Source organism: Miscanthus floridulus, chromosome 18 (assembly GCF_019320115.1).
Source record: "Miscanthus floridulus cultivar M001 chromosome 18, ASM1932011v1, whole genome shotgun sequence".
Lineage (NCBI taxonomy): Eukaryota > Viridiplantae > Streptophyta > Magnoliopsida > Poales > Poaceae > Miscanthus > Miscanthus floridulus.
The window spans coordinates 94,189,877-94,214,683 of NC_089597.1; the positions used below are offsets into that span (position 1 = coordinate 94,189,877).

General features: G+C 53.6%; 1 protein-coding gene and 1 pseudogene across 1 annotated transcript; one reads left to right on the top strand and one right to left on the bottom strand.

Moving 5' to 3' along the window:
- The first annotated feature begins 887 nt into the window (after positions 1 to 887).
- On the top strand, positions 888 to 3,149 carry LOC136522388 (protein IQ-DOMAIN 33-like). Its single transcript, XM_066516208.1, has 5 exons — positions 888 to 1,244; positions 1,431 to 1,787; positions 1,879 to 2,226; positions 2,321 to 2,752; positions 2,833 to 3,149. The coding sequence occupies exons 1-5, from the start codon at positions 1,164 to 1,166 to the stop codon at positions 2,935 to 2,937; spliced, it is 1,323 nt and encodes a 440-aa protein (XP_066372305.1). The 5' UTR covers positions 888 to 1,163; the 3' UTR covers positions 2,938 to 3,149.
- A 91-nt stretch (positions 3,150 to 3,240) lies between these two features.
- Positions 3,241 to 23,045, bottom strand: LOC136522389 (65-kDa microtubule-associated protein 1-like; annotated as a pseudogene).
- Between the last annotated feature and the right edge of the window lie 1,762 nt (positions 23,046 to 24,807).

Below are 24,807 nucleotides of genomic sequence, written 5' to 3' on the forward strand. Positions count from 1 at the left end.
CGTTGTTCCGGCTGAAAAAAAAGAAACCAAACAAACCGAATATGGGAGGACCCGTAGCATGCTTGAGTGTGTTGTACAGTTGCTGTTGCAGAGATGGATCGATCAGAGACAGATAGAAAAGAGAAGGGGGGCCAACAGGGCCGGCCGATGCACCCAGGCGCAAGCAAGCAACAGGGACTGGATTAGGTAGGTCCGTCCGACAGACGAAGCAAGCAAAGCCATGTGACGGCTCAGTGAAAAAGAGTGAGAGAGAGGTGCGCGTCTAGAACCTTTAATCTCCTGTGCCTTTTTTGCAGCTTTCTTTTCGAATTGCTAGCTTGACAACAAGGGGATTCTGGTCGTGCCGACAGACAGGTTTCAGTCTTGGGTGAGTCTCACCGAGGTTTTCAGCACTAGTGTGTTGTACATTTGTGGTATGCCGAAAGGTTTGGCTTCCGGGACACCAAGAACGAGGCTTTTTGTGAGTTTGAAAACCCGATTTACGTCGTCCTCGTTGGTGATATGATGACAGGTAAACAAACTACAACTGCATCTGCGTGATACATACTTATTAAGCTTTTTTTTTCTACCGAGTTAATAGATTGATTGCTACTACATACAGTATCTGTTAGGCCATCAGCTGAAGCAACAGAGGATGCCAATGCAGCCTGACGGTGAGCGTCACTGTGTGAGGATAGCAGAGCGTTGCTTTTTAGCAGGCTACTCCAAACAGTATAGTAGTATAAAACGAGATGCTCGCCTCGCCTCCTCCAGCTCTAAAGCCTCACGGCTGGCTCTGCCTCTGCCAGGCCAAATAAAACTAACACATGGGGCCACATTTTCTGCACGGATCCACCAATCAGACGCGTGCGCTTTTACACCAAAGTGTGCACTGCATTGCACCAAAGCACATCTCGCCAGGGAGGGGGAGGGGGAGGGGAGCTTTGCTTGCTCACTCAAAGCATGTCATCTTGGATTTTAGCCATTTTGCCCGTGGCGGTTGGCCTGTTGCTACCTTGCTATAAGGGGAAGCCAGTGCGGTGCAGGACGGCTGCACTGCACGGCCCTAACGCAGTAGCCAGCAGGCTGGTACTGTGGAGTGAGTGCACAAGCGAGCGAGACTGAGAGCCACTGAGATTTATATACCAGTACCCGAGGTTGGTGCCCCGTGCCCGGGCGGAGAGATGGGTCTCACCGGCGGCATTGTCCAGAGGGTCTTCTCCAAGAGCCCTTGCTCGTCCGCCGGCGGCAGCCGTGGCCACAGTGTACGTGCTTTTTCTCTTATAGACGATCTCTTCCTCCGATCCCCCTCTGTCGCTGACACCAGCAGATGTGTGTTCGTGACTTCCTGCTACTCTACTCGAGTGCAAAAAAAAAAGGAGGAGATCATTCTTCGCACCCACAGTCACTTGTTCGGACTGATGACGCTTGCATGAGCATGGTCGTCGCAGGAGAAGGGGTCTGCTGCTGATCACAGGAGGAGATGGAGCTCTCTACGGCTGTACCTCTGCGGCGAGGAGATGAACGCGGCCGCAGAGGAGGAGGAGGACGACGACGGCGAGACGGTGTCCGTCAAGAGCTTCGAGACCTGCTGCGTGATGCCGCCGGACGAGGCGCACGTCGTCCCGGTGGTGGATCATCGTTTGATGAGCCACGCGGACAACACCGTGGACGACAACCCTGGGGAGCCTGCAGAAGATCGAAGCAGGGTTCCTGGTGGCGAGCAGAGCCACGGCAACGTCGTCGTGCCGGCCAGGAAAGAAGAGGGAGCAGCAACGCTGATCCAGTCTGCGTTTAGAGGCTTCCTGGTGTGAATTTCTAGCTTCTGAAACTAAACTAATTCCGGTTAATAGAAAAAAGCAAACTAAACTGAACTAAACTAAATTTGCTGGACCGCAGGCGAGGAGGCAGCTGCAGGAGCTGAGGACGCGCCAAGAGCAAGAAGAAACGGACGGCGCCCAACAAGAGCCCACCAGGAGCCCCACCTGGGCGTCCGTTGCGACGTCGGTGCTGGTCCAGGTAGGCGAGCCGTTGAGCAACCTCCGGCTGAGCGAGGAGAGCGCGTCGGTGCAGCAGCAGCGGTCCAGCCAGAGGTCGCGCCCGCCGCCGCCGCCGCCAGCGTTCAGAGTCAAGGAGGAGTGGGACGACAGCACGGTGAGCTCCAACGTGTCGAGGATGCGGATCCAGAGCAGGATCGAGGCGACGACGCGGCGCGAGAGAGCCCTCGCCTACGCATTCTCGCAGCAGGTAGGTGCTGAATGAATGTCGTGAAGCTGAATGAGTGCATGATGCATGCGCTGACCGCTGAGAGGTAGCGCTGATGGCGATTCTTGTTGTCTAGCTCCGGAGCTGCGGCGGCGGGAGCAGTAAGAAGCGGACGGCGCGGGCGGAGCAGGGGGAGTTCAACGTGGGGTGGAGCTGGCTGGAGCGGTGGATGGCGACGCGGCAAGCGGAGCCCGCGGCGGACGACTGCATGAGCCGGAACGCGGACACGGCCTCGGCCACGGCGGCGGGGCACCGGCGGGTGGTGGTCGTCAGGAGGCGGAACAACGACCTCGCCGTCGAGGAGAAGGAGAGCTGCGGCTCCAACGACGTCTCCGTCGTCAGCTTCGACGGCTCCTCCAGCCTCGGTGGTGCTGGTGGTGCCCGGAGCGGGCTCAGCTGCCATAAGCCGCCGGGCGGCAAGAGCCGGCTCAAGGGCGGCCGAAACCTGCCGCGCCGGAAGCAGGCGGCGGCGTCGGACCACCACCGCTTTCAGGCAAGATCACACAAGGTAACGTAACTGATGATCCCTTCGTATTCTTCACCGACCGTACGTAGTTCCAATTGCCGCTGATTTGTGATAATGCGCAGGTGAGCAAGAAGGGGCACCACCGAGTGGAGCAGGCGCCGCACAAGGACCGACTCGACGCCGGCGGCTTCGACTTCGACGCTTGCCAACCTCCCACGGATTACTGAGACGGACACGGAGCCTTGCGTCCACCTGCTCTGCACATAGATTTGGAAGGGATTTGCAACGCTGCTACCTGGAGCAGCTGACGATTTGTTTGGGCTCGCACCAGTCTAAGACTGTACAGTTCCTATCTGCTGTCTGTGTCGCGTCAGTCATGTAAAGTTCCTCGCTACACGCGTAACACGTCGTATCAAATGTCGGTCTCTGTAACTCAGCATTTCCTGTCACCAACTTGGCGACGAGCAAAAGCGTCACGGCTACATACACGATAACAAGTTCGCTACACACGACAAGGAGCAACCAGAGAGTGATAACTGATAATGTGATAGACCATATCCAGCTCCGTTTGTACCTAGAGTACGTACATCCGATCTACGGCACCACCATTCCACCACCAATCAGGCTGCAAAGGTACTATAGCTCTTACTACTGCACTGCACTGGTATACTTGTATCTAAACAAAACACGGCCACAACAGTTCAGTTACTACCAACCAATTCAGTTGCTGGACGCCTGCGAGGTCGCATCTTCCTTGGCGATGGCGACGTAGTTCACCGGGGCGACGGGTCTGCTGGCATCCCTCCTCCCATCCCGGCTCTCGGTCCTGCCGCCGCTCTGGAGGGCCGACAGCCTGCGAACTGGCGTGCCATTGGCAGCACCACCGACACCGCTCGTCCGTGCGCCAGCCACCTTCCTTGAGGACGACTGGGGCCGTGCAGGGCTCGGCTTTGACCCGAACAGCTTCTCCTGTTCAGCGGCCAGCTGATCATTCAATCTTTTTCTGGTCCTGATGAAAGGTAATAGTGATTAGATTAGATTGTAGCTCATGAACCAGTCACAGGAAGCAGCAGGCTTTGCGCACTGAGAATGTATATACCCTCATTCTTCGTTTCTCGCCTTCCTTCTGCCTCAGGATTTTGTATTCATCCAGCATTGCAAGAAGAGGAACGCCGTCGTAGGTGAACGCCATGCCATGCTCTTGTTCCCATGCCCGGGGGTCTTTGCAACCAGTGTGTCGACAATAGCTAGCGTGACAAAAACATCAAAGGTATTCATCAAAAGTTAGCTCAAGCCATGAATAATATTGTCTTACAAAATTCCAATGTCATGTGAGCAAGCATAACCAGCAGGTAAAGTACATCTACATCCTGTTCATGTTCAGAACATACCTGGAATTTTATTGACCTTCAGATGTGCACCCCGAGTTGCACTGTACCTGTTATCATCCTGCAATTAAGAAAGCATAAATGTCAGGGCCTTGTGATAGGACAGCAAGTGAAGGCAATGGAAAGTATATAAAAAATGCAATTTCAAGTATTGCAATATGTACAGGAGACAAATTACAGCTTGGCATCTTCCATGTGATGGATAAGTCTCATGTGTGGCTGGTCTTTGTGGGGCTATGATGCTCACATGGTCATGGTCCTTGTGGCTGTTTTTCTGTTTTTAGGACAGCATCTTAGACTAGAGGACAGCATCTTAGAGGACAGCATCTTAGACTAGAGGACAGCATCTTAGCTAGGACAGCATATTAGCATCTTAGACTAGCATCTTGGCATATGCTTGGCTGGCTAGCAGCCTATAAATATGTAACCCCAACCCCTTGGGTTGGCATGGCATTTGTGTGAGCTTGTGTGAGAAATAGACAAGAAAATTGCCCCAACTCCTAGTGTCATCCTCTCTCGATGAGAGTAAGAATTCTCCTACTACCAAGAGTGAGAATTCAGCGACTAACAACTGGTATCAGAGCCGTATTATCCTATAGCCTGAGCATCTCTTGTTCATCTTCTCTCCCAGCCCCACAACAACCCCAGTTGTTGGCAGCAGCAGCTCCTCCGGCCGCTCCTGTTCACTCCTCTCCCAGCTCGTCTGAAGCAGCCCTCTCCCCACGCAGCAGCCCCCCGGTAGCGCGTCATGTCCGCAGAGCAGTCTCAGCGCTCGGTCGCCTCGAGCACGCGGCGTCGGCAGGAGGCCGAACTTGCTGCGGCAGAGGAACACGAGCGAGCGGCGGCAGAGACCGCTGCGGCGGCGGCAAGGGCGTCGAGGCTAGCAGCGGCGGAGCTGGCAGCAGCCAGAGCGGAGGCGGAAGCAGCGGCGGCGGCGAATGCAGCGCGTGCGGCGGCGGCGGAGGTCGAGGCTCTGCGCGGCAGCATCGGCAGCTCCATTTCCGCTGACGACACCGCCGACGCGGACCTCGAGCTGCTAGAGAGGGAGGCAGCGCGAGCGCGGGCGGCGCAGTGGACAGCCGCGCACGTCCACGAGCGTGGCGGCAGCCCAGACAGGCGCGGACGCGCTGGCGGCGCTCCTGGAGGAGGCGCGCACGGCGGTGGCGCTCCTGGGGCAGCCGCGCACGCCCACGAGCGCGGCGGCAGCCCAGACAGGCGCGGACGCGCCGGTGGCGCTCCTGGAGGAGGCGCGCACGGCGGCGGCGCTCCTAGAGGAGGCGCGCACGGCAACGGTGGCGGACGGGTCGATGGAGAGCGCGGCCTTCACAGGCAGCGTGGCTCTCTCTCCCCGGATCGGTACCGACGGGTCGATGGAGAGCGCGGCCTTCACAGGCAGCATGGCTCTCTCTCCCCGGATCGGTACCGTGGTTACCACGGGCTCCAGGCTGTTGTCAGGGACGTCGGTCCCGGCGGTGGGTGGCCTACCCTCACCAAGACCAACTACGTCGAGTGGGCTGCGGTGATGAGGGTAAAGCTCCAGGTGCGGCACATGTGGGAGGCAGTCCGGTACGGCGACGTCGACTACGACCTAGATCGACGGGCGCTGGATGCTCTCATCGCTGCAGTCCCGCCCGAGATGCAGTTCTCGCTTACCAGCAAGCGGACTGCCAAGGAGGCTTGGGACGCCATCGCTGCGGCACGCATCGGCAGCGACCGCGCCCGCAAGTCCACACTGCAGGCACTTCGCAAGGAGTGGGAGAACCTGGCCTTCAAGCCAGGTGAGGACGTTGATGACTTTGCTCTCCGTCTCAACACTCTGTTGCAGAAGATGGTGCAGTTCGGCGACGACACCTACGGTGAGGAGAGAGCTGTCGAAAAGCTCTTCCGCTGCGTCCCCGAGAAGTACAAGCAGATGGCTCGCTCGATCGAGTCACTGCTGGATCTCTCCACGATGTCGATCGAGGAGGCGATAGGTCGCCTCAAGGTCGTCGATAGTGATGAGCCACAGTCCCTCTCGGGGCCCATCACCACTGGCGGGAAGCTCCTTCTCACTCGGGAGCAGTGGCTTGCCAGCCAGGGTGACCGGAGGAAGGGGGAGCCTTCTTCCGCGACAGGCGGCCGCAAGCGTGGCAAGCCGCGCAAGGCGCGCAGAGACGCCCAGGCCGGGGCGCGAGGACGTGCCGAGGGTGATGCCCGCGGAGGCGCCCAGGGCGGCGCCGCCGGCAGGCACAAGCCGGCACGAGACGACACCTGCCGCAACTGCGGCCAGCTTGGCCATTGGGCCAAGGACTGTCGACAGCCACGACGCGGCCAGGCCCACGTCGCACAGGCGGAGGAGGAGCCGGCTCTGTTCATGGCACATGCCAGCGTCGAGCTACCTCCAGCGGCACCGGCCGCAGCGGCTCTCCTCCACCTTGACGAGCCAAAAGCACACGCCCTCCTCGGCGACAGCTCCGGCAACGACAAGACTGACGGGTGGTGCCTCGACACCGGCGCCACCCATCACATGACCGGTCGACGGGAGTTCTTCACCGAGCTTGACTCTAGCGTCCGAGGCTCCGTCAAGTTTGGGGATGCCTCTGGCGTGGAGATCAAGGGCGTCGGCTCCATCATCTTCACCGCCGTGTCTGGTGAGCACAGGCTGCTCACCGGAGTCTACTACATCCCCGCGTTGAGGAACTCCATCATCAGCTTGGGACAGCTGGATGAGAACGGTTCGCGCGTGGTGGTTGAGGACGGAGTCATGAGGATTTGGGATCGTCGTCGTCGCCTTCTTGCCAAGGTATCCAGAAGCGCAAATCGACTCTACGTCCTTAACGTGCAGGTGGCACAACCCCTCTGTCTCGCTGCTCGTCGGGACGACGATGCGTGGCAGTGGCACGAGCGTTTCGGGCACCTTCACTTTGAGGCCCTGAAGCGGCTCAGTGCCACGGAGATGGTGCGAGGCCTGCCGTGCCTCGACCATGTGGAGCAGCTCTGCGACGTCTGCGTGTTGACGAAGCAGAGGCGACTCCCCTTTCCCCAGCAGGCGAGCTTTCGAGCCAAGGAGAGGCTCGAGCTCGTGCACGGGGACTTGTGTGGCCCGGTGACACCGGCCACACCGGGAGGACGACGCTACTTCCTGCTGCTCGTCGACGACCTCTCCTGCTACATGTGGGTGATGGTCCTCGGCAGCAAGGGAGAGGCTGCGGACGCCATCAGACGCGCGCAGGCTTCTGCGGAGGCGGAGTGCGGCCGCAAGCTGCGCGTGCTGCGCACCGACAACGGCGGCGAATTCACGGCGGCTGAATTCGCGTCGTACTGCGCTGACGAGGGCATTCAGCGCCACTACTCCGCGCCGTACAGCCCGCAGCAGAACGGCGTCGTCGAGCGGCGCAACCAGACGGTTGTGGGGATGGCTCGGGCCCTCCTCAAGCAGAGGGGGATGCCGGCTGTCTTCTGGGGAGAGGCGGTGGTGACGGCCGTCTACATCCTCAACCGCTCGCCTACCAAGGCGCTCGACGGCAGGACGCCGTACGAGGCTTGGCATGGGCGCAAGCCGGCGGTCTCCCACTTGCGGGTCTTCGGCTGCCTCGCGTTCGCCAAGGAGCTTGGCCACATCAGCAAGCTCGACGACAGGAGCACTCCGGGAGTGTTCATCGGCTACGCGGAGGGCTCGAAGGCCTACCGCATCCTCGACCCGAAGACACAGCGTGTGCGCACGGCGCGCGACGTTGTGTTCGACGAAGGGCGAGGATGGGCGTGGGACAAGGCGGTGGACGATGGCTCGGCTCCGACTTACGACGACTTCACTGTCGAGTACGTCCACTTCGAGGGAGCTGGGGGAGTAGGCAGCTCTTCTTCGGCAAGCGCGTCTACCCCAGTCCCCGAGCCTCCACCGACCCCGGCGCCTGCTACTCCGACAGCTCCACGCTCTCCAGCCAGGACCTCGGCTGCGATGAGTTCTTCGCCGGCTTCACCACAGCCGGCAACGCCACGCACTCCAGCACCGACAGGCACCTCTCCGGGCACGTCTACTCCAACACCAGCTCGTGTCGAGCATAGCCCGGTTGAGCTCGCTACTCCGCTCTCTCACGACGAGGAGCGCATCGACGCGTACCACGACGGCGAGCCGTTGCGGTACCGTACGATGGAGAACCTTCTCGGCGACCAGTTGGTGCCGGGACTGGTGCCTCATGACCTGGAGGACCTGGAGGCGCAGTTGCACCTTGCGTGTGACGACGGCGAGCCTCGGTCATTCGCAGAGGCCGAGAGACACGCGCCATGGCGCGCCGCGATGCAGTTGGAGATGGATGCGGTTGAGAAGAACCGCACCTGGGAGCTTGCTGACCTTCCTCGTGGTCATCGCGCGATCACCCTTAAGTGGGTGTACAAGCTGAAGAGGGATAAAGCCGGTGCCATCGTCAAGCACAAGGCTCGCTTGGTGGCACGAGGTTTCGTGCAGCAGGAGGGGGTCGACTTCGACGACGCCTTTGCTCCCGTGGCACGGATGGAGTCCGTGCGACTCCTCCTTGCGCTAGCTGCCCAGGAGGGCTGGCGTGTTCATCACATGGACGTCAAGTCGGCGTTCCTTAACGGCGACTTGAAGGAGGTCTACGTGCACCAGCCGCCGGGATTTGCGATCCCCGGCAAGGAGGGCAAGGTGCTCCGCCTGCGCAAGGCCCTCTATGGCTTGCGACAGGCACCGAGGGCGTGGAATGCCAAGCTGGATTCCACGCTAAAGGGGATGGGCTTCGAGCAAAGCCCGCACGAGGCGGCCATCTACCGACGGGGCAATGGAGGTAATGCCCTGTTGGTGGGTGTCTACGTCGACGACTTGGTGATCACCGGCACCAAGGATGCGGAGGTGGCGGCATTCAAGGAAGAGATGAAGGCCACCTTCCAGATGAGTGATCTGGGGCCTCTCTCCTTCTACCTGGGAATCGAGTTACACCAGGATGACTCTGGGATCACGCTTCGACAGACCGCCTACGCCAAGCGCGTCGTTGAGCTAGCTGGGCTCACCGACTGCAACCCAGCTCTCACTCCGATGGAGGAGAGGCTGAAGCTGAGCCGCGACAGCACGACGGAGGAGGTGGACGCTACGCAGTACCGGCGTCTTGTGGGGAGCCTTCGCTACCTCGCCCACACACGGCCGGACTTGGCATTCTCCGTCGGCTACGTTAGTCGGTTCATGCAGCGACCGACGACGAAGCACCAGCAGGCTGTGAAGAGGATCATCCGCTACGTTGCGGGGACTCTCGACCACGGCCTCTACTACCCGAGGTGCCCTGGGGCGGCACACTTCGTCGGGTACAGCGACAGCGACCACGCCGGCGACATCGACACCAGCAAGAGCACGAGCGGGATCCTCTTCTTCCTCGGCAAGTGCCTCGTTAGCTGGCAGTCGGTCAAGCAGCAGGTGGTGGCCCTGTCCAGCTGCGAGGCCGAGTACATAGCGGCCTCCACCGCTTCGACTCAGGCGCTCTGGCTCGCTCGACTGCTTGGTGATCTCCTCGGCAGAGACACTAGAGCGGTGGAGCTCAGGGTGGACAGCAAGTCCGCTCTGGCCCTGGCAAAGAACCCCGTGTTCCACGAACGCAGCAAGCACATCCGGGTGAGGTACCACTTCATCCGAAGCTGTTTGGAGGAAGGGAGCATCAAGGCGAGCTACATCAACACCAAGGACCAGCTTGCGGACCTGCTCACCAAGCCCCTTGGGAGGATCAAGTTCCTTGAGCTCTGCTCCAGGACCGGGATGGTTCAACTCTCCCACAAGACGACGCACAAGACTTAGGGGGAGAATGATGGATAAGTCTCATGTGTGGCTGGTCTTTGTGGGGCTATGATGCTCACATGGTCATGGTCCTTGTGGCTGTTTTTCTGTTTTTAGGACAGCATCTTAGACTAGAGGACAGCATCTTAGAGGACAGCATCTTAGACTAGAGGACAGCATCTTAGCTAGGACAGCATATTAGCATCTTAGACTAGCATCTTAGACTAGCATCTTGGCATATGCTTGGCTGGCTAGCAGCCTATAAATATGTAACCCCAACCCCTTGGGTTGGCATGGCATTTGTGTGAGCTTGTGTGAGAAATAGACAAGAAAATTGCCCCAACTCCTAGTGTCATCCTCTCTCGATGAGAGTAAGAATTCTCCTACTACCAAGAGTGAGAATTCAGCGACTAACACCATGAGACGCAAACCACAAAAATGAATAAGCAGCATAAGTAGCAGAATCAATTTTAAATACCCGGCTATAGTCTTCAAGCCAGCTTTCTTCTTCACATGCTGACATCCACCTATCGACCCTCTCCAGTATGTCCTTTCTGCTTAAGGACTCCTCATTTGCTTTAAGTATCTGGTTCTCCATGTCAGCCAGTAGTTCTGAAGGCTCAAAACTACTGGACTCAATAATAGACATTATCCTATCTCTTGCAGCACTAGAATCTATTGCAACATGAGCCCGGGCATATATATCTTCAAGTTCAGTCTGTTTCTTGAATGCAATATCCTTCATCCTACTAGCTTTTAGCTCATCAAGCCTTTCAACTTCGAGTTCAGCCTTGAAAGTGCAAGGATAGTTATTAACACACAGACAACAGAATGCTATTTAACAAGACCAATGAACACTCTGAAAAGAAACCAGTTTTTAACCTGCTGAATTACATCAAGAGCCAGGGCCCCTGGAACTGTCACATCATCCAATGTTGAGAACATATTGATGTGACATGATGAAAAGGTTGCCGTTCCTCCACAGGAGCATCCATTAAGTTCCAAAGATCAGATAGCTGCGAAGCTAGGGCTTGAATCTGAGAAAGCACATTGATATTGATAAGCAGAGATAGTATCCACAACTCAAATATATCTCTGATTCAAAAGGGATGCATAATAAAGATCAAGAAGCTCATTGCACATATTTACCTTTGCAAACCTCTTTGATTTTTCTTGAAGTACAATCACCATTTTAGACAGCTTGGATATTGTTTCATCACTGATGCTCTTGGATTGAACACCAACAGAGTCATCAAGACTTGGATGAACTTTAGTAACAGTTCCCACAAAATCCATGCCAAGTACAGAACAGAGATCATGCACTGAACTCACAGATTCAAGAATCTTGCGGAGCCTAGTACTCTGCAAGGGGGAAAAGTATTAGGAAGTACCATTCACGTCGGTTCATTTTTAGAAGTCCAAAAAGATACTAGTAGGATGATCATCAGCTATATCAAAGGAATATTGTCTGTCATGTTGAAAGTGTTATGCCCAACCTTTTCCTTTTGCAGGGCTTGTAGTTCAGAAAGATATTCATGTTAGTCGCTGAATTCTTATATTCATGTTAGTCGCTGAATTCTTACTCTTGGTAGTAGCAGAATTCTTACTCTCATCGAGAGAGGATGACACTAGGAGTTGGGGCAATTTTCTGGTTTATTTCCAAATGCCATTTACCAGTCTGAGGGGTTGAGGGTACATATTTATAGGCTGCTAGCCAGCCAAGCATATGCCAAGATGCTAGTCTAAGATGTTGTCCTAGATGCTAAGATGCTGTCCTCTAAGATGTTGTCCTCTAGTCTAAGATGCTGTCCTAAAAACAGACAATGCAGCCACAAGGACTATGTGACCAGCACAGCCCCACAAAGACCAGCCCACACATGAGACTTATCCCATCATTCTCCCCCTAAGTCTTGTGCGTCGTCCTGTGGGAAAGTTGAACCATCCCGGTCCTGGAGCAGAGCTCAAGGAACCTGATCCTCCCAAGGGGCTTGGTGAGCAGGTCCGCAAGCTGGTCCTTGGTGTTGATATAGCTCGCCTTGATGCTCCCTTCCTCCAAACAGCCTCGGATGAAGTGGTACCTCACCCGGATGTGCTTGTTGCGTTCATAGAACACGGGATTCTTTGCCAGGGCCAGAGCGGACTTGCTATCCACCCTGAGCTCCACCGCTCTAGTGTCTTTGCCGAAGAGATCACCGAGCAGTCGAGCGAGCCAGAGCGCTTGAGTCGAAGCGGTGAAGGCCGCTATGTACTCGGCCTCGCAGCTGGACAGGGCCACCACCTGCTGCTTGACCGACTGTCAGCTAACGAGGCACTTGCCAAGGAAGAAGAGGATCCCGCTCGTGCTCTTGCTGGTGTCGATGTCGCCGGCGTGGTCGCTGTCGCTGTACCCGACGAAGTGTGCCGCCCCAGGGCACCAAGGGTAGTAGAGGCCGTGATCGAGAGTCCCCACAACGTAGCGGATGATCCTCTTCACAGCCTACTGGTACTCCGTCGTCGGTCGCTGCATGAACCGACTAACGTAGCCGACGGAGAATGCCAAGTCTGGCCGTGTGTGGGCAAGGTAGCGAAGGCTCCCCACAAGACACCGGTACTGCGTAGCGTCCACCTCCGTCGTGCTGCCGCGGCTCAGCTTCAGCCTCTCCTCCATCGGAGTGAGAGCTGGGTTGCAGTCGGTGAGCCCAGCTAGCTCCACGACGCGCTTGGCGTAGGCGGTCTGTCGAAGCGTGATCCCGGAGTCATTCTGGTGCACCTCGATTCCCAAGTAGAAGGAGAGAGGCCCCAGGTCACTCATCTGGAAGGTGGCCTTCATCTCTGCCTTGAATGCCGCCACCTCCGCATCCTTGGTGCCGGTGATCACCAAGTCGTCGACGTAGACACCCACCAGCAAAGCATTTCCTCCACTGCCCCGTCGGTAGATGGCCGCCTCGTGCGGGCTTTGCTCGAAGCCCATCCCCTTTAGCGTGGAATCCAACTTGGCATTCCACGCCCTCGGTGCCTGCCGCAAGCCATAGAGGGCCTTGCGCAGGCGGAGCACCTTGCCCTCCTTGCCGGGGATCGCAAATCCCGACGGCCGGTGCACGTAGACCTCCTCCTTCAAGTCGCCGTTAAGGAACGCCGACTTGACGTCCATGTGATGAACACACCAGCCCTCCTAGGCAGCTAGCGCAAGGAGGAGTCGCACGGACTCCATCCGTGCCACGGGAGCAAAAGCGTCGTCGAAGTCGACCCCCTCCTGCTGCACGAAACCTCGTGCCACCAAGCGAGCCTTGTGCTTGACGATGGCGCCGGCTTTATCCCTCTTCAGCTTGTACACCCACTTAAGGGTGATTGCGCGGTGACCACGAGGAAGGTCAGCAAGCTCCCAGGTGCGGTTCTTCTCGACCGCATCCATCTCCAACTGCATCGCGGCGCGCCATGCCGCGTGTCTCTCGGCCTCTGCAAACGACCGAGGCTCGCCGTCGTCACACACAAGGTGCAACTGCGCCTCCAGGTCGTGAGGCACCAGTCCCGGCACCGGCTGGTCGCCGAGAAGGTTCTCCATCGTACGGTACCGCAACGGCTCGCCGTCGTGGTACGCATCGATGCGCTCCTCGTCGTGAGAGAGCAGAGTAGCGAGCTCAACCGGGCTGTGCTCAACACGAGCTGGTGTTGGAGTAGATGTGGCCGGAGAGGTGCCTATCGGTGCTGGAGTGCATGGCGGTGCCAGCTGTGGTGGAGCCGACGAAGGACTCATCGCAGCCGAGGTCCTGGCTGGAGAGTGTGGTGCTGTCGGAGTAGCAGGCGTCAGGGTCGGTGGAGGCTTGGGGACTGGGGTAGACGCGCTCGTCGAAGAAGAGCTGCCTACTCCCCCAGCTCCCTCGAAGTGGACGTACTCGACAGTGAAGTCGTCGTACGTCGGAGCCGAGCCGTCGTCCACCGCCTTGTCCCACGCCCATCCTCGCCCTTCGTCGAACACAACGTCGCGCGCCATGCGCACACGTTGTGTCTTCGGGTCGAAGATGCGGTAGGCCTTCGAGCCGTCCGCGTAGCCAATGAACACTCCCGGAGTGCTCCTGTCGTCGAGCTTGCTGATGTGGCCAAGCTCCTTGGCAAACGCGAGGCAGCCAAAGACCCACAAGTGGGAGACCGCCGGCTTGCGCCCATGCCAAGCCTCGTACGACGTCCTGCCATCGAGCACCTTGGTAAGCGAGCGGTTGAGGATGTAGACAGCCGCCACCACCGCCTCTCCCCAGAAGACAGCCAGCATCCCCCTCTGCTTGAGAAGGGCCCGAGCCATGCCCACAACCGTCTGGTTGCGCCGCTCGACGACGCCGTTCTGCTGTGGGATGTACGGCGCGGAGTAGTGGCGCTGAATGCCCTCATCAGCGCAGTACGACACGAATTTAGCCGCTGTGAATTCGCCGCCGTTGTCGGTGCGCAGCACACGCAGCTTGCGGCCGCACTCCGCCTCCGCAGCAGCCTGCGAGCGCCTGATGGCGTCCGCAGCCTCTCCCTTGCTGCCGAGGACCATCACCCACATATAGCGGGAGAGGTCGTCGACGAGCAGCAGGAAGTAGCGTCATCCTCCCGGTGTGGCCGGTGTCACCAGGCCACACAAGTCCCCGTGCACAAGCTCGAGCCTCTCCTAGGCTCGAAAGCTCGCCCGCTGGGGAAAGAGGAGTCACCTCTGCTTCGTCAACACGCAGACGTCGCAGAGCTGCTCCACATGGTCGAGCCACGGCAGGCCTCGCACCATCTCCGTGGCACTGAGCCGCTTCAGGGCCTCGAAGTGAAGGTGTCCGAAACGCTCGAGCCACTGCCATGCCTCGTCATCCCGACGAGCAGCGAGACAGAGGGGTTGTGCCACCTGCACGTTAAGGATGTAGAGTCGATTTGCGCTTCTGGATACCTTGGCAAGAAGGCGACGACGGCGATCCCAAATCCTCATGACTCCATCCTCAACCACCACGCGCGAACCGTTCTCATCCAGCTGTCCCAAGCTGATGATGGAGTTCCTCAACGCGGGGATGTAGTAGACTCCGGTGAGCAGCCTGTGCTCACCAGACACGGCGGTGAAGATGACAGAGCCGACGCCCTTGATCTCCACGCCGGAGGCATCCCCAAACTTGACGGAGCCTCGGACGCTAGAGTCAAGCTCGGTGAAGAACTCCCGTCGACCGGTCATGTGATGGGTGGCGCCGGTGTCGAGGCACCACCCGTCAGTCTTGTCGTTGCCGAAGCTGTCGCCAAGGAGGACGTGTGCTTTTGGCTCGTCAAGGTGGAGGAGAGCCGCTGCGGCCAGTGCCATTGGAGGTAGCTCGATGCTTGCATGTACCATGAACAGAGCCGGCTCCTCCGCCTGTGCGACATGGGCCTGGCCGCGTCGTGGCTGTCGACAGTCCTTGGCCCAATGGCCAAGCTGGCCGCAGTTGTGACAGGCGTCGTCTCGTGCCGGCTTGTGCCTGCCGGCGGCGCCTCCCTGGGTGCCTCCGCGGACATCACCCTCGGCACGTCCTCGCGCCCCGGCCTGGGCGTCTCTGCGCGGCTTGCCACGCTTGCGGCCGCCTGTCGCGGAAGAAGGCTCCCCCTTCTTCCGGTCACCTTGGCTGGCAAGCCATTGCTCCCGAGTGAGAAGGAGCTTCCCGCCAGTGGTGATGGGCCCCGAGAAAGACTGTGCCTCATCGCTGTCGACGACCTTGAGGCAACCTACCGCCTCTTCGATCGACATCGTGGAGAGATCCAGTAGAGACTCGAGCGAGCGAGCCATCTGCTTGTACTTCTCGGGGACGCAGCGGAAGAGCTTTTCGACAGCTCTCTCCTCGTCGTAGGTGTCATTGCTGAACTGCACCATCTTCTACAACAGAGTGTTGAGACGGAGAGCGAAGTCATCAACGTCCTCACCTGGCTTGAAGGCCAGGTTCTCCCACTCCTTGCGAAGTGCCTACAGTGTGGACTTGTGGGCGCGGTCGCTGCCGATGCGTGCCGCAGCGATGGCGTCCCAAGCCTCCTTGGCAGTCCACTTGTTGGTAAGCGAGAACTGCATCTCGGGCGGGACTGCAGCGATGAGGGCATCCAGCGCCCATCGATCTAGGTCGTAGTCGACGTCGCCGTACCGAACTGCCTCCCACATGTGCCGCACCTAGAGCTTTACCCTCATCACCGCAGCCCACTCGACGTAGTTGGTCTTGGTGAGGGTAGGCCACCCACCGCCGGGGCCGACGTCCCTGACGACAGCCTAGAGCCCGTGGTAACCGCGGTACCGATCCGGGGAGAGAGTCACGCTGCCTGTGAAGGTCGCGCTCTCCATCGACCCGTCCGCCACCGTCGCCGTGCGTGCCTCCTCCAGGAGCGCCACCGCCATGCACGCATCCTCGAGGAGCACCGCCGCCGTGCGCGCCTCCTCCAGGAGCGCCACCGGCGCGTCCACGCCTGACGGGGCTGCAGCCGCGCTCGTGGGCGTGCGCGTCTACCCACTGCGCCGCCCACACTCGTCCTGCCTCCCTCCCTAGCAACTCGAGGTCCGCATCGGCGCTGTCGTCAGCAGAAACTGAGCTGCTGATGCTACCGCGCAGGGCCTCAACCTCTGCTGCCACCGCACGCGCTGCATCCGCTGCCGCCGCTGCTTCCGTCTCCGCTCTGGCTGCTGCCAGCTCCGCCGCTGCCAGCTTCGACGCCCTTGCCGCCGCCGCAGCGGTTTCTACCGCTGCTCGCTCGCGTTCCTCTGTCGCGGCAAGTTCGGCCTCCTGCCGACGCCGCGTGCTCGAGGCGACCGAGCGCTGAGACTGCCCTGCGGACATGACGAGCTACCGGGGGACTGCTGCGTGGGGAGAGGGCTGCTTCAGATGAGCTGCTGCTCGTCTGCGCAGAGGGAGAGGAGTGAGCAGGAGCAGCTGGGGCTGTTGTGTGGCTGGGAAAGGAGATGAGCAGGAGATGCTCAGGCTATAGGATAGTACGTCTCTAATACCAGTTGTTAGTCGCTGAATTCTTACTCTTGGTAGTTGCTGAATTCTTACTTTCATCGAGAGAGGATGACACTAGGAGTTGGGACAATTTTCTGGTTTATTTCCAAATGTCATTTACCAACCTGAGGGGTTGGGGTACATATTTATAGGCTGCTAGCCAGCCAAGCATATGCCAAGATGCTAGTCTAAGATGCTGTTCTAGATGCTAAGATGTTGTCCTCTAAGATGCTGTCCTCTAATCTAAGATGTTGTCCTAAAAACTGACTATGTAGCCACAAGGACCATGTGACCAGCACCGCCCCACAAAGACCAGCCCACACATGAGATTTATCCCATCAATTCATTTAATTTTTCCTCACTGAAATATCATCCTCATTGACATGGGGTGTTTCCAAGTGTTCACCAAGATGTAGATTCCCAGCGATTTCATCACGAAGTATCTGAATCTGAAGTTGCACATCAGCAAACTCTTTCACCCTACTCTCTTTTCCTGCAGAGTATTTCTAAAGATGGTGATAAAGCTGCTAGCTGCTCCTTGATTGTACCAGATGTCTAGTCAGGCTGCAAAAATTAGAAGCAAAGAGAAATGAGCCCTGTATTAGGGGAATGACATCATAATTGAACATATAATATATCAAAACACAAAAGAAACATGAGCAAAAATCTATCAACTGGGTAAATACTTAAATACTGATGAAATAGGTAATCAGGAGCCAGTACAAATGGATAACAAACTTAAATCTACACAGTACTATATTGTAGCAATAAATGAATAAATTACACATTGCAGTCTATTGTGTCCCAAAACTTGTTCTACAAGTTCTAGTATTCTGCTTTAAAGAAAATGTTTACTGCATTCACAAATACATTTTCTCAGATACTTACAATGCCACAAAATGTTGACTCTCCTAACGCAGAGAGGAGTCTAGTCAATTCCGATTTGGAGTTGGAAAGCTGTTGGAGGAGACGTGACCTAGAGGTAGAAACCTGATCAACCTTTCTCCTATAAACATCTAAGCACTCCTGCTCTAGCTGAAGTAACATCTTGTCGCGATCTTCATCGCTTTCACCAACCTCATCCCATATCAGCTGAAAACACATATCAGTCACTTGTTGATCCTATACTACTCTTAGAAATGCTATCTTAACTCTTAATGTAGATAATGGGTTAGAATGGTTTTATGTTACTACTGTTCCAAGGCACAGCTCTTAAAAGAATAAATAGAAGGAAAATACATTTTTTTTACTTGAATATGAACTATCCCAAAACTAGCAAAGCACCTGAAGTTGCTGCAGCAAAGACCCAGATGTTGTTTCACCTAACAATGGATCATTGTGACCTGCCACTCCCATTTTCGCTCAGCAATCTGCATGGACAAAGATAACGATTATTTACATTTGTAATTATTTAGGGTGAATCTCAGTATGTATATCGTGGCTCATGACATATTTTTCACAACGTACAAGGCAGAAAAACTACACACCCAAGCAGATCCGTTTCCCAATAAGGAGTTTGAAACTGAAATATTTATTATTATAGCAGACAGTATGGTGCATTTATTCAGAACATTAAACCCAGAAAAAAATTTATGGCTGCTGGATATATTCCTAGTTTTTTATACAGTAAACACTATTAAACCTACTCAATACTGTTTGGGCATGATTTATTGAAGTGGCAATTGTTTATTCAGGGTGGTGAGGCACTCATACTACTACAACAACAACAACAACAACAACAAAGCCTTTAAGTCCCAAACAAGTTGGGGTAGGCTAGAGTTGAAACCCAACAGAAACAATCAAGGTTCAGACACGTGAATAGCTGTCTTCCAAGCACTCCTATGTAAGGCTAAGTCTTTGGGTATATTACATCCTTTCAAGTCTCCTTTTATTGCCTCTACCCAAGTCAACTTCGGTCTTCCTCTGCCTCTCTTCACGTTACTATCCTGACTTAGGATTCCACTACGCACCGATGCATCTGGAGGTCTCCGTTGCACATGTCCAAACCATCTCAACCGGTGTTGGACAAGCTTTTCTTCAATTGGCGCTACCCCTAATCTCTCACGTATATCATCGTTCCGAACTCGATCCCTTCTTGTATGCCCGCAAATCCAACGCAACATACGCATTTCCGCGACACTTAGCTATTGAATATGTCGTCTTTTCGTAGACCAACATTCTGCACCATACAACATAGCAGGTCTAATCGCCATCCTATAAAACTTGCCTTTTAGCTTCTGTGGTACCCTTTTGTCACATAGGACACCAGACGCTTGCCGCCACTTCATCCACCCTGCTTTGATTCTATGGCTAACATCTTCATCAATATCCCCGTCCCTCTGTAGCATTGATCCTAAATATCGAAAGGTATCCATCCTAGGCACTACTTGACCTTCCAAACTAACATCTTCCTCCTCCCGAGTAGTAGTGCCGAAGTCACATCTCATATACTCAGTTTTAGTTCTACTAAGTCTAAAACCTTTGGACTCCAAAGTCTCCCGCCATAACTCCAGTTTCTGATTCACTCCTGTCCGGCTTTCATCAACTAGCACTACATCATCCGCGAAAAGCATACACCAAGGGATGTCCCCTTGTATGTCCCTTGTGACCTCATCCATCACTAAAGCAAACAAATAAGGGCTCAAAGATGACCCTTGATGTAGTCCTATCCTAATCGGGAAGTCATCCGTGTCTCCATCACTTGTTCGAACTCTAGTCACAACATTGTTGTACATGTCCTTAATGAGCCCGACGTACTTCGTTGGGACTTTATGTTTGTCCAAAGCCCACCGCATAACATTTCTTGGTATTTTATCATAAGCCTTCTCCAAGTCAATAAAAACCATGTGTAGGTCCTTCTTCTTCTCCCTATACCGCTCCATAACTTGTCTTATTAAGAAAATTGCTTCCATGGTTGACCTTTCGGGCATGAAACCAAATTGGTTCATAGAGACCCGCGTTATTGCTCTCAAGCGATGCTCGATAACTCTCTCCCATAGCTTCATAGTATGGCTCATCAACTTAATTCCCCGGTAATTTGTACAACTTTGAATATCCCCTTTATTCTTGTAGATCAGTACCAATATACTTCTCCTCCACTCATCAGGTATCTTGTTCGATCGAAAAATATGGTTGAACAACTTGGTCAACCATACTACAGCTATGTCCCCGAGGCGTCTCCACACCTCGATTGGGATACCATCCGGTTCCATCGCCTTACCTCCTTTCATCCTTTTCAACGCCTCTCTGACCTCAGATTCTTGGATTCTCCGCACAAAGCGCCTATTGGTGTCATCAAAAAAGTCATCCAACTGAAAGGTTGTGTCCATATTCTCACTATTGAACAATTTGTCAAAATACTCTTGCCATCGATGTCGGATCTCATCCTCCTTTACCAAGAGATGCTCCCTTTCATCCTTAATGCACTTAACTTGGTTGAAGTCCCGTGTCTTTCTCTCACGAACCCTAGCCATCCTATAAATGTCCTTTTCTCCTTCCTTCGTACTCAAATGTTGGTAAAGATCCTCGTACGCTCTACCCTTTGCCACACTTACAGCTCGCTTTGCAGTCTTCATTGCCACCTTGTACTTCTCTATGTTGTCCACACTCCTGTCATGGTACAAGCGCCTATAGCATTCTTTCTTCTCCTTAATAGCCCTTTGGACTTCCTCGTTCCACCACCAAGTATCTTTAGCCTCGCATCCCCTTCCTTTGGTTACTCCACACACCTCTGAGGCTACCTTCCGAATGTTGGTTGCCATCTTGTCCCACATATTGTTTATGTCGTCTTCTTCCTTCCAAGAGCCCTCTTTGATAACCCTTTCCCTAAATACCTCTGACGTCTCCCCTTTCAGTTTCCACCACTTTGTTCTTTCAATCTTAGCTTGTTTATCCCTACGGGCACGCACCTGAAAACGAAAATCTGCCACCAAAAGCTTATGTTGAGAAACAACACACTCCCCTGGTATCACCTTGCAATCCAAGCATGCTCGTTTGTCCTTTCTTCTTGCGAGGACAAAGTCAATCTGGCTACAGTGTTGTCCGCTACTGAAGGTCATTAGATGAGATTCTCTTTCTAAAGAAAGTGTTGGCTATCATCAGGTCAAAAGCTACCGCGAAGTCCAGAACTTCCTCCCCCTCCTGATTCCTACTACCATACCCAAAACCTCCATGAACTGCCTCGAAACCTGCGCTTGTAGTACCTACATGCCCATTAAGATCTCCTCCTATAAAAAGCTTCTCACTACTAGGTATAGCTCTAACCAGGCCATCTAAGTCTTCCCAGAACTGTCTCTTAGCACTCTCGTCGAGGCCTACTTGGGGGGCATACGCACTAATTACGTTCAAGACCATATCACCAACGACAAGCTTGACTAAGATAATCCTATCTCCTTGCCTTCTCACTCCCACCACACCATTCTTGAGGCTCTTATCAATCAAAACTCCTACTCCATTTCTATTCGCGACTGTCCCTGTGTACCAAAGCTTGAAACCTGTATTGTCCACCTCCTTCGCCTTCTGACCCTTCCATTTAGTCTCTTGAACGCATAATATATTTACACGCCTCCTTGTCGCGGTATCAACTAATTCTCTTAACTTACGTGTAAGTGACCCTACATTCCAACTACCTAAACGGATCCTAGTTGGTTCGACTAGCTTCCACCCTTCGCACCCGTCGACTCTGATGCGAAGACCCTTGCTCATTTTTCACTACACCCGGGCGCCGATGTAGCGCGCCACTAAGGAAGCGACGACCCGATCCTTGGTTACTTGACACCATGCCCAGATCACGACACGGCGCGTCACGGGGGTGACGACCCGGCCCTTGCCCATTTAACACCATACCCGGGTTCCGATATGGCGCGTCGCTAAGAGGGTAGGCACTCATACTACATTAAAGATTTAGCATGCAACCTCAATAACTTCGGCAGCTAGTTTAAACCAAAAAGTAAATCTATAAACATAATTAGCAACACTATACCATCGACAGGACACCCCTAAAAACCCAACAATGCATTACACCTTTATAATTAGCCAAGAAATGATAAGAAAACTTGTATATATCTGACAAACATAAAATGAGTAAATCCACATACAGATGTCAACACCTAATAATACTCCACTTTGTCGCTTTCGCCTATAAGCGACAAAAAAGAACAAAAACATACAACAAGCTCATATCCTGTTCTGCTTAATCATCATTCGACATCCTGGTAGGATGCTGGCGACATTCACCAACCCTGCCCTCCGAAGGGGAAAGAAAGGAAACAGAAAGATTGCATTGTGGTACTATGTGTTTATTACTCCAATAACTTAACTACAAATGTCATGAGTTATGATTAATGTTGAAGCATCCACAAATTATTTACATCGAGCTACAAGATTCACGGTAAAACTAACAACAGCATGTTTTATAACCAATATGATAATATCTTAGGCACAAAGAAATGGCCCGTGTTGGGCACAAAAATCTACACTAGATATAGCACCTTCCCGACAGTCCGGCCCCCTCAAATTTCACAAACGTGGTGGGCAATCTCGAAAAAAGAACACATAAAACTACAGAATTGCGATGTGCGCTGGTAGTTACTAAGATAGCTTTAGCAAAATAAAAAATCTTGGACCAAAGAAACGGTCCTTGGCACCTAAACACCCACATGAAAGATCCAATCCAACCATCGGGCTGAAATTTGCAAACCCTCAATCAGACGCGCGACAAACCGACCGAAAATCTCAGGCACTTGCCAACCGCCGCGCACGGGACAAACCCAGAAACGCTAGCAACCCCAGAACCCTACAAACCCGACGGGAATCCATCGTAACGCCCGTAAAATACTAAAACTGCGAAAGGCAAGAACCCGCCCAGGAAGACCTCCTCCTGCTCGCACTCACAGGAACCCCTCAGAGCCCGCATGTCGCCACGAGATCGCGGGCCCAAGAATGCACGAAGAAAGTAGATAAACGCCGCAAGAAGATGGGGGGAAATGGCCACGCGGAGGCCTCACCTTGCGGCCCACCGGCGCCGGGGCTAGGGTTCTTGCCTCCTCGTCCTCCCGTTGGGCCTCGAGCCCTCGCGAGGGGATTCGGCGGCACGGAGCGCGCGAGCGGGCGTCGTGGTGCCTGCCTCCGTGTCTGCTTGTGCAGCGAGTGGGAGTGCGGAGTACCAGCACCCAGCGGCGGTGACGGCCGCCGATAGAGAAGTGAGAAGGGGATGGAGCTCAGTCAGAGGAAGGTTGGTAGGGAACGGCGGAAAGGGCGGTGTGTGAAAAGGAGACGTGGAAACTGTGACCAGTTCTAAAAACCCAGCAAATGACAGGCCAGGCCGGGGCGGGCTGGCTATGACTGTTTGCTTCGGGCTGGGCTGGCGGCGCATACAAGAATTTCCTAACAAGAGCACCTCCAATCCAACACATTATATATGTAAAATCTTGCCTGAAATCTTTGTATCTAGAAAAGGTAGAACAATTTACAATTTGGAATGGAGGAAATACTTAATAGTCTCTTATGTACAGAAGATTTCTTATTATTTGATAATTTGGGTTTACTATCGCTCCTCCAACGAACTACCAAAAGCCTACTACCTCTGTCCACAAAGAGTGCCATTCTCTTTTCGTCGTAAATCAAACAATCTTGAGTTTTGTTAAGTCTACACGAAAACATATCAATATTTATGATATCAAATAAATATCATTAGATTCATCATGCATTCATAGTGATATATTTAGTATTGTAAATATTGGTAGTTTTCTAAAAAAAATAATAAAACTTGAAATATTTTGACTTAGAACCAAACCAAAATGTCAATCCACCTTTACATTTGGAGCCCACGTGTTAATGGCTAAATTATTTTTCCTTTTCTTCTCAACTCCCTGATCTCTCTTCTCTCCTCCCACATCTTCTCTTCTTCCACATGTATAGCTCTCCTCTTCCTCTCCACCCGATAGCACTCCACCTCGCCTATGTTCATCGGTGCTCCTCCTCCCCTCCCCTTCCACCTCCTCTCCCCACCTCTTATCCTCCTCTCTTCTCGCTCGCATCGTCCCTTACTCTACGTTGGTTACTGTTGTTGGCGCCAAGCCGCCAACCTTTGCATCGTGTTGTCCCTTCATCCACGTTGGCCATCATGGCTGAGATGAGGTGTGGTAGCGGTGTAGGGCAAAGCAGAGTGCAACGTATATGGTCGAAGAGAGATTGGGTTGTGTTGCTGATTTAGAAAGGGACGAACCCATTTGGAATCAGACCAATGCAACCCACTCCAAGCCAGACCAAACAACTACTTCCTAGAATCCAAAGTAAAGAAAAATTGCTTGATGCTTGCTAGCATCAAGCTAGAACAAGCCTAATTGAAAAAATCAAACCGTTAAAACCATTTGAGCACTAAGGCTGATTAGGCAAAGGCAAGGAGATGGTTCCACCCCACTCTCTAAAAACCTACCCTAGTTCTTCATCTCTTCGTATTGTATCCACTTGCTTGGGTATGTTTCTAACAATACATACTTTTGTGGATAACTTATCATGAAAACGTTTAACAATCACAATTTTGAACATGTTTTTATGTATAAATTCTCATGGATAAACTTATCATAAGACTTACTGACACCACTTATACAAATAAACTCACAAGCGTAAGTTTTTGTTATTTTTAGCATGTTTTGGAAAAAACTTACTTAGCACAACTTTTACATATGTTTACGGCACGGACTTCTCAACATAAAAAAATGTTTATAACATGTAGAAGCAAAACAGGTAGGATAAATATGAAAAAGGGAAAAGAAAATGAACAAGAAGGGACTAAAAAGCAAAGTGAAAAAAACAAATAAGGAAAAAAGAAAAAAAAACTTTAATTAGGATTTTTCCTTTTATCTTTAAATAGGAATTTTTTAATTAAAAAGGCTAAGAAACTTTAATTACGAAAAGCAAAGGAAAAAGGAAATGAACAAGAAGGGATTCAAACGCAAATGAATGATTTTGACATACGTCCGTAATGGATCCCCTGTCCAAATCATTCATTCGGAG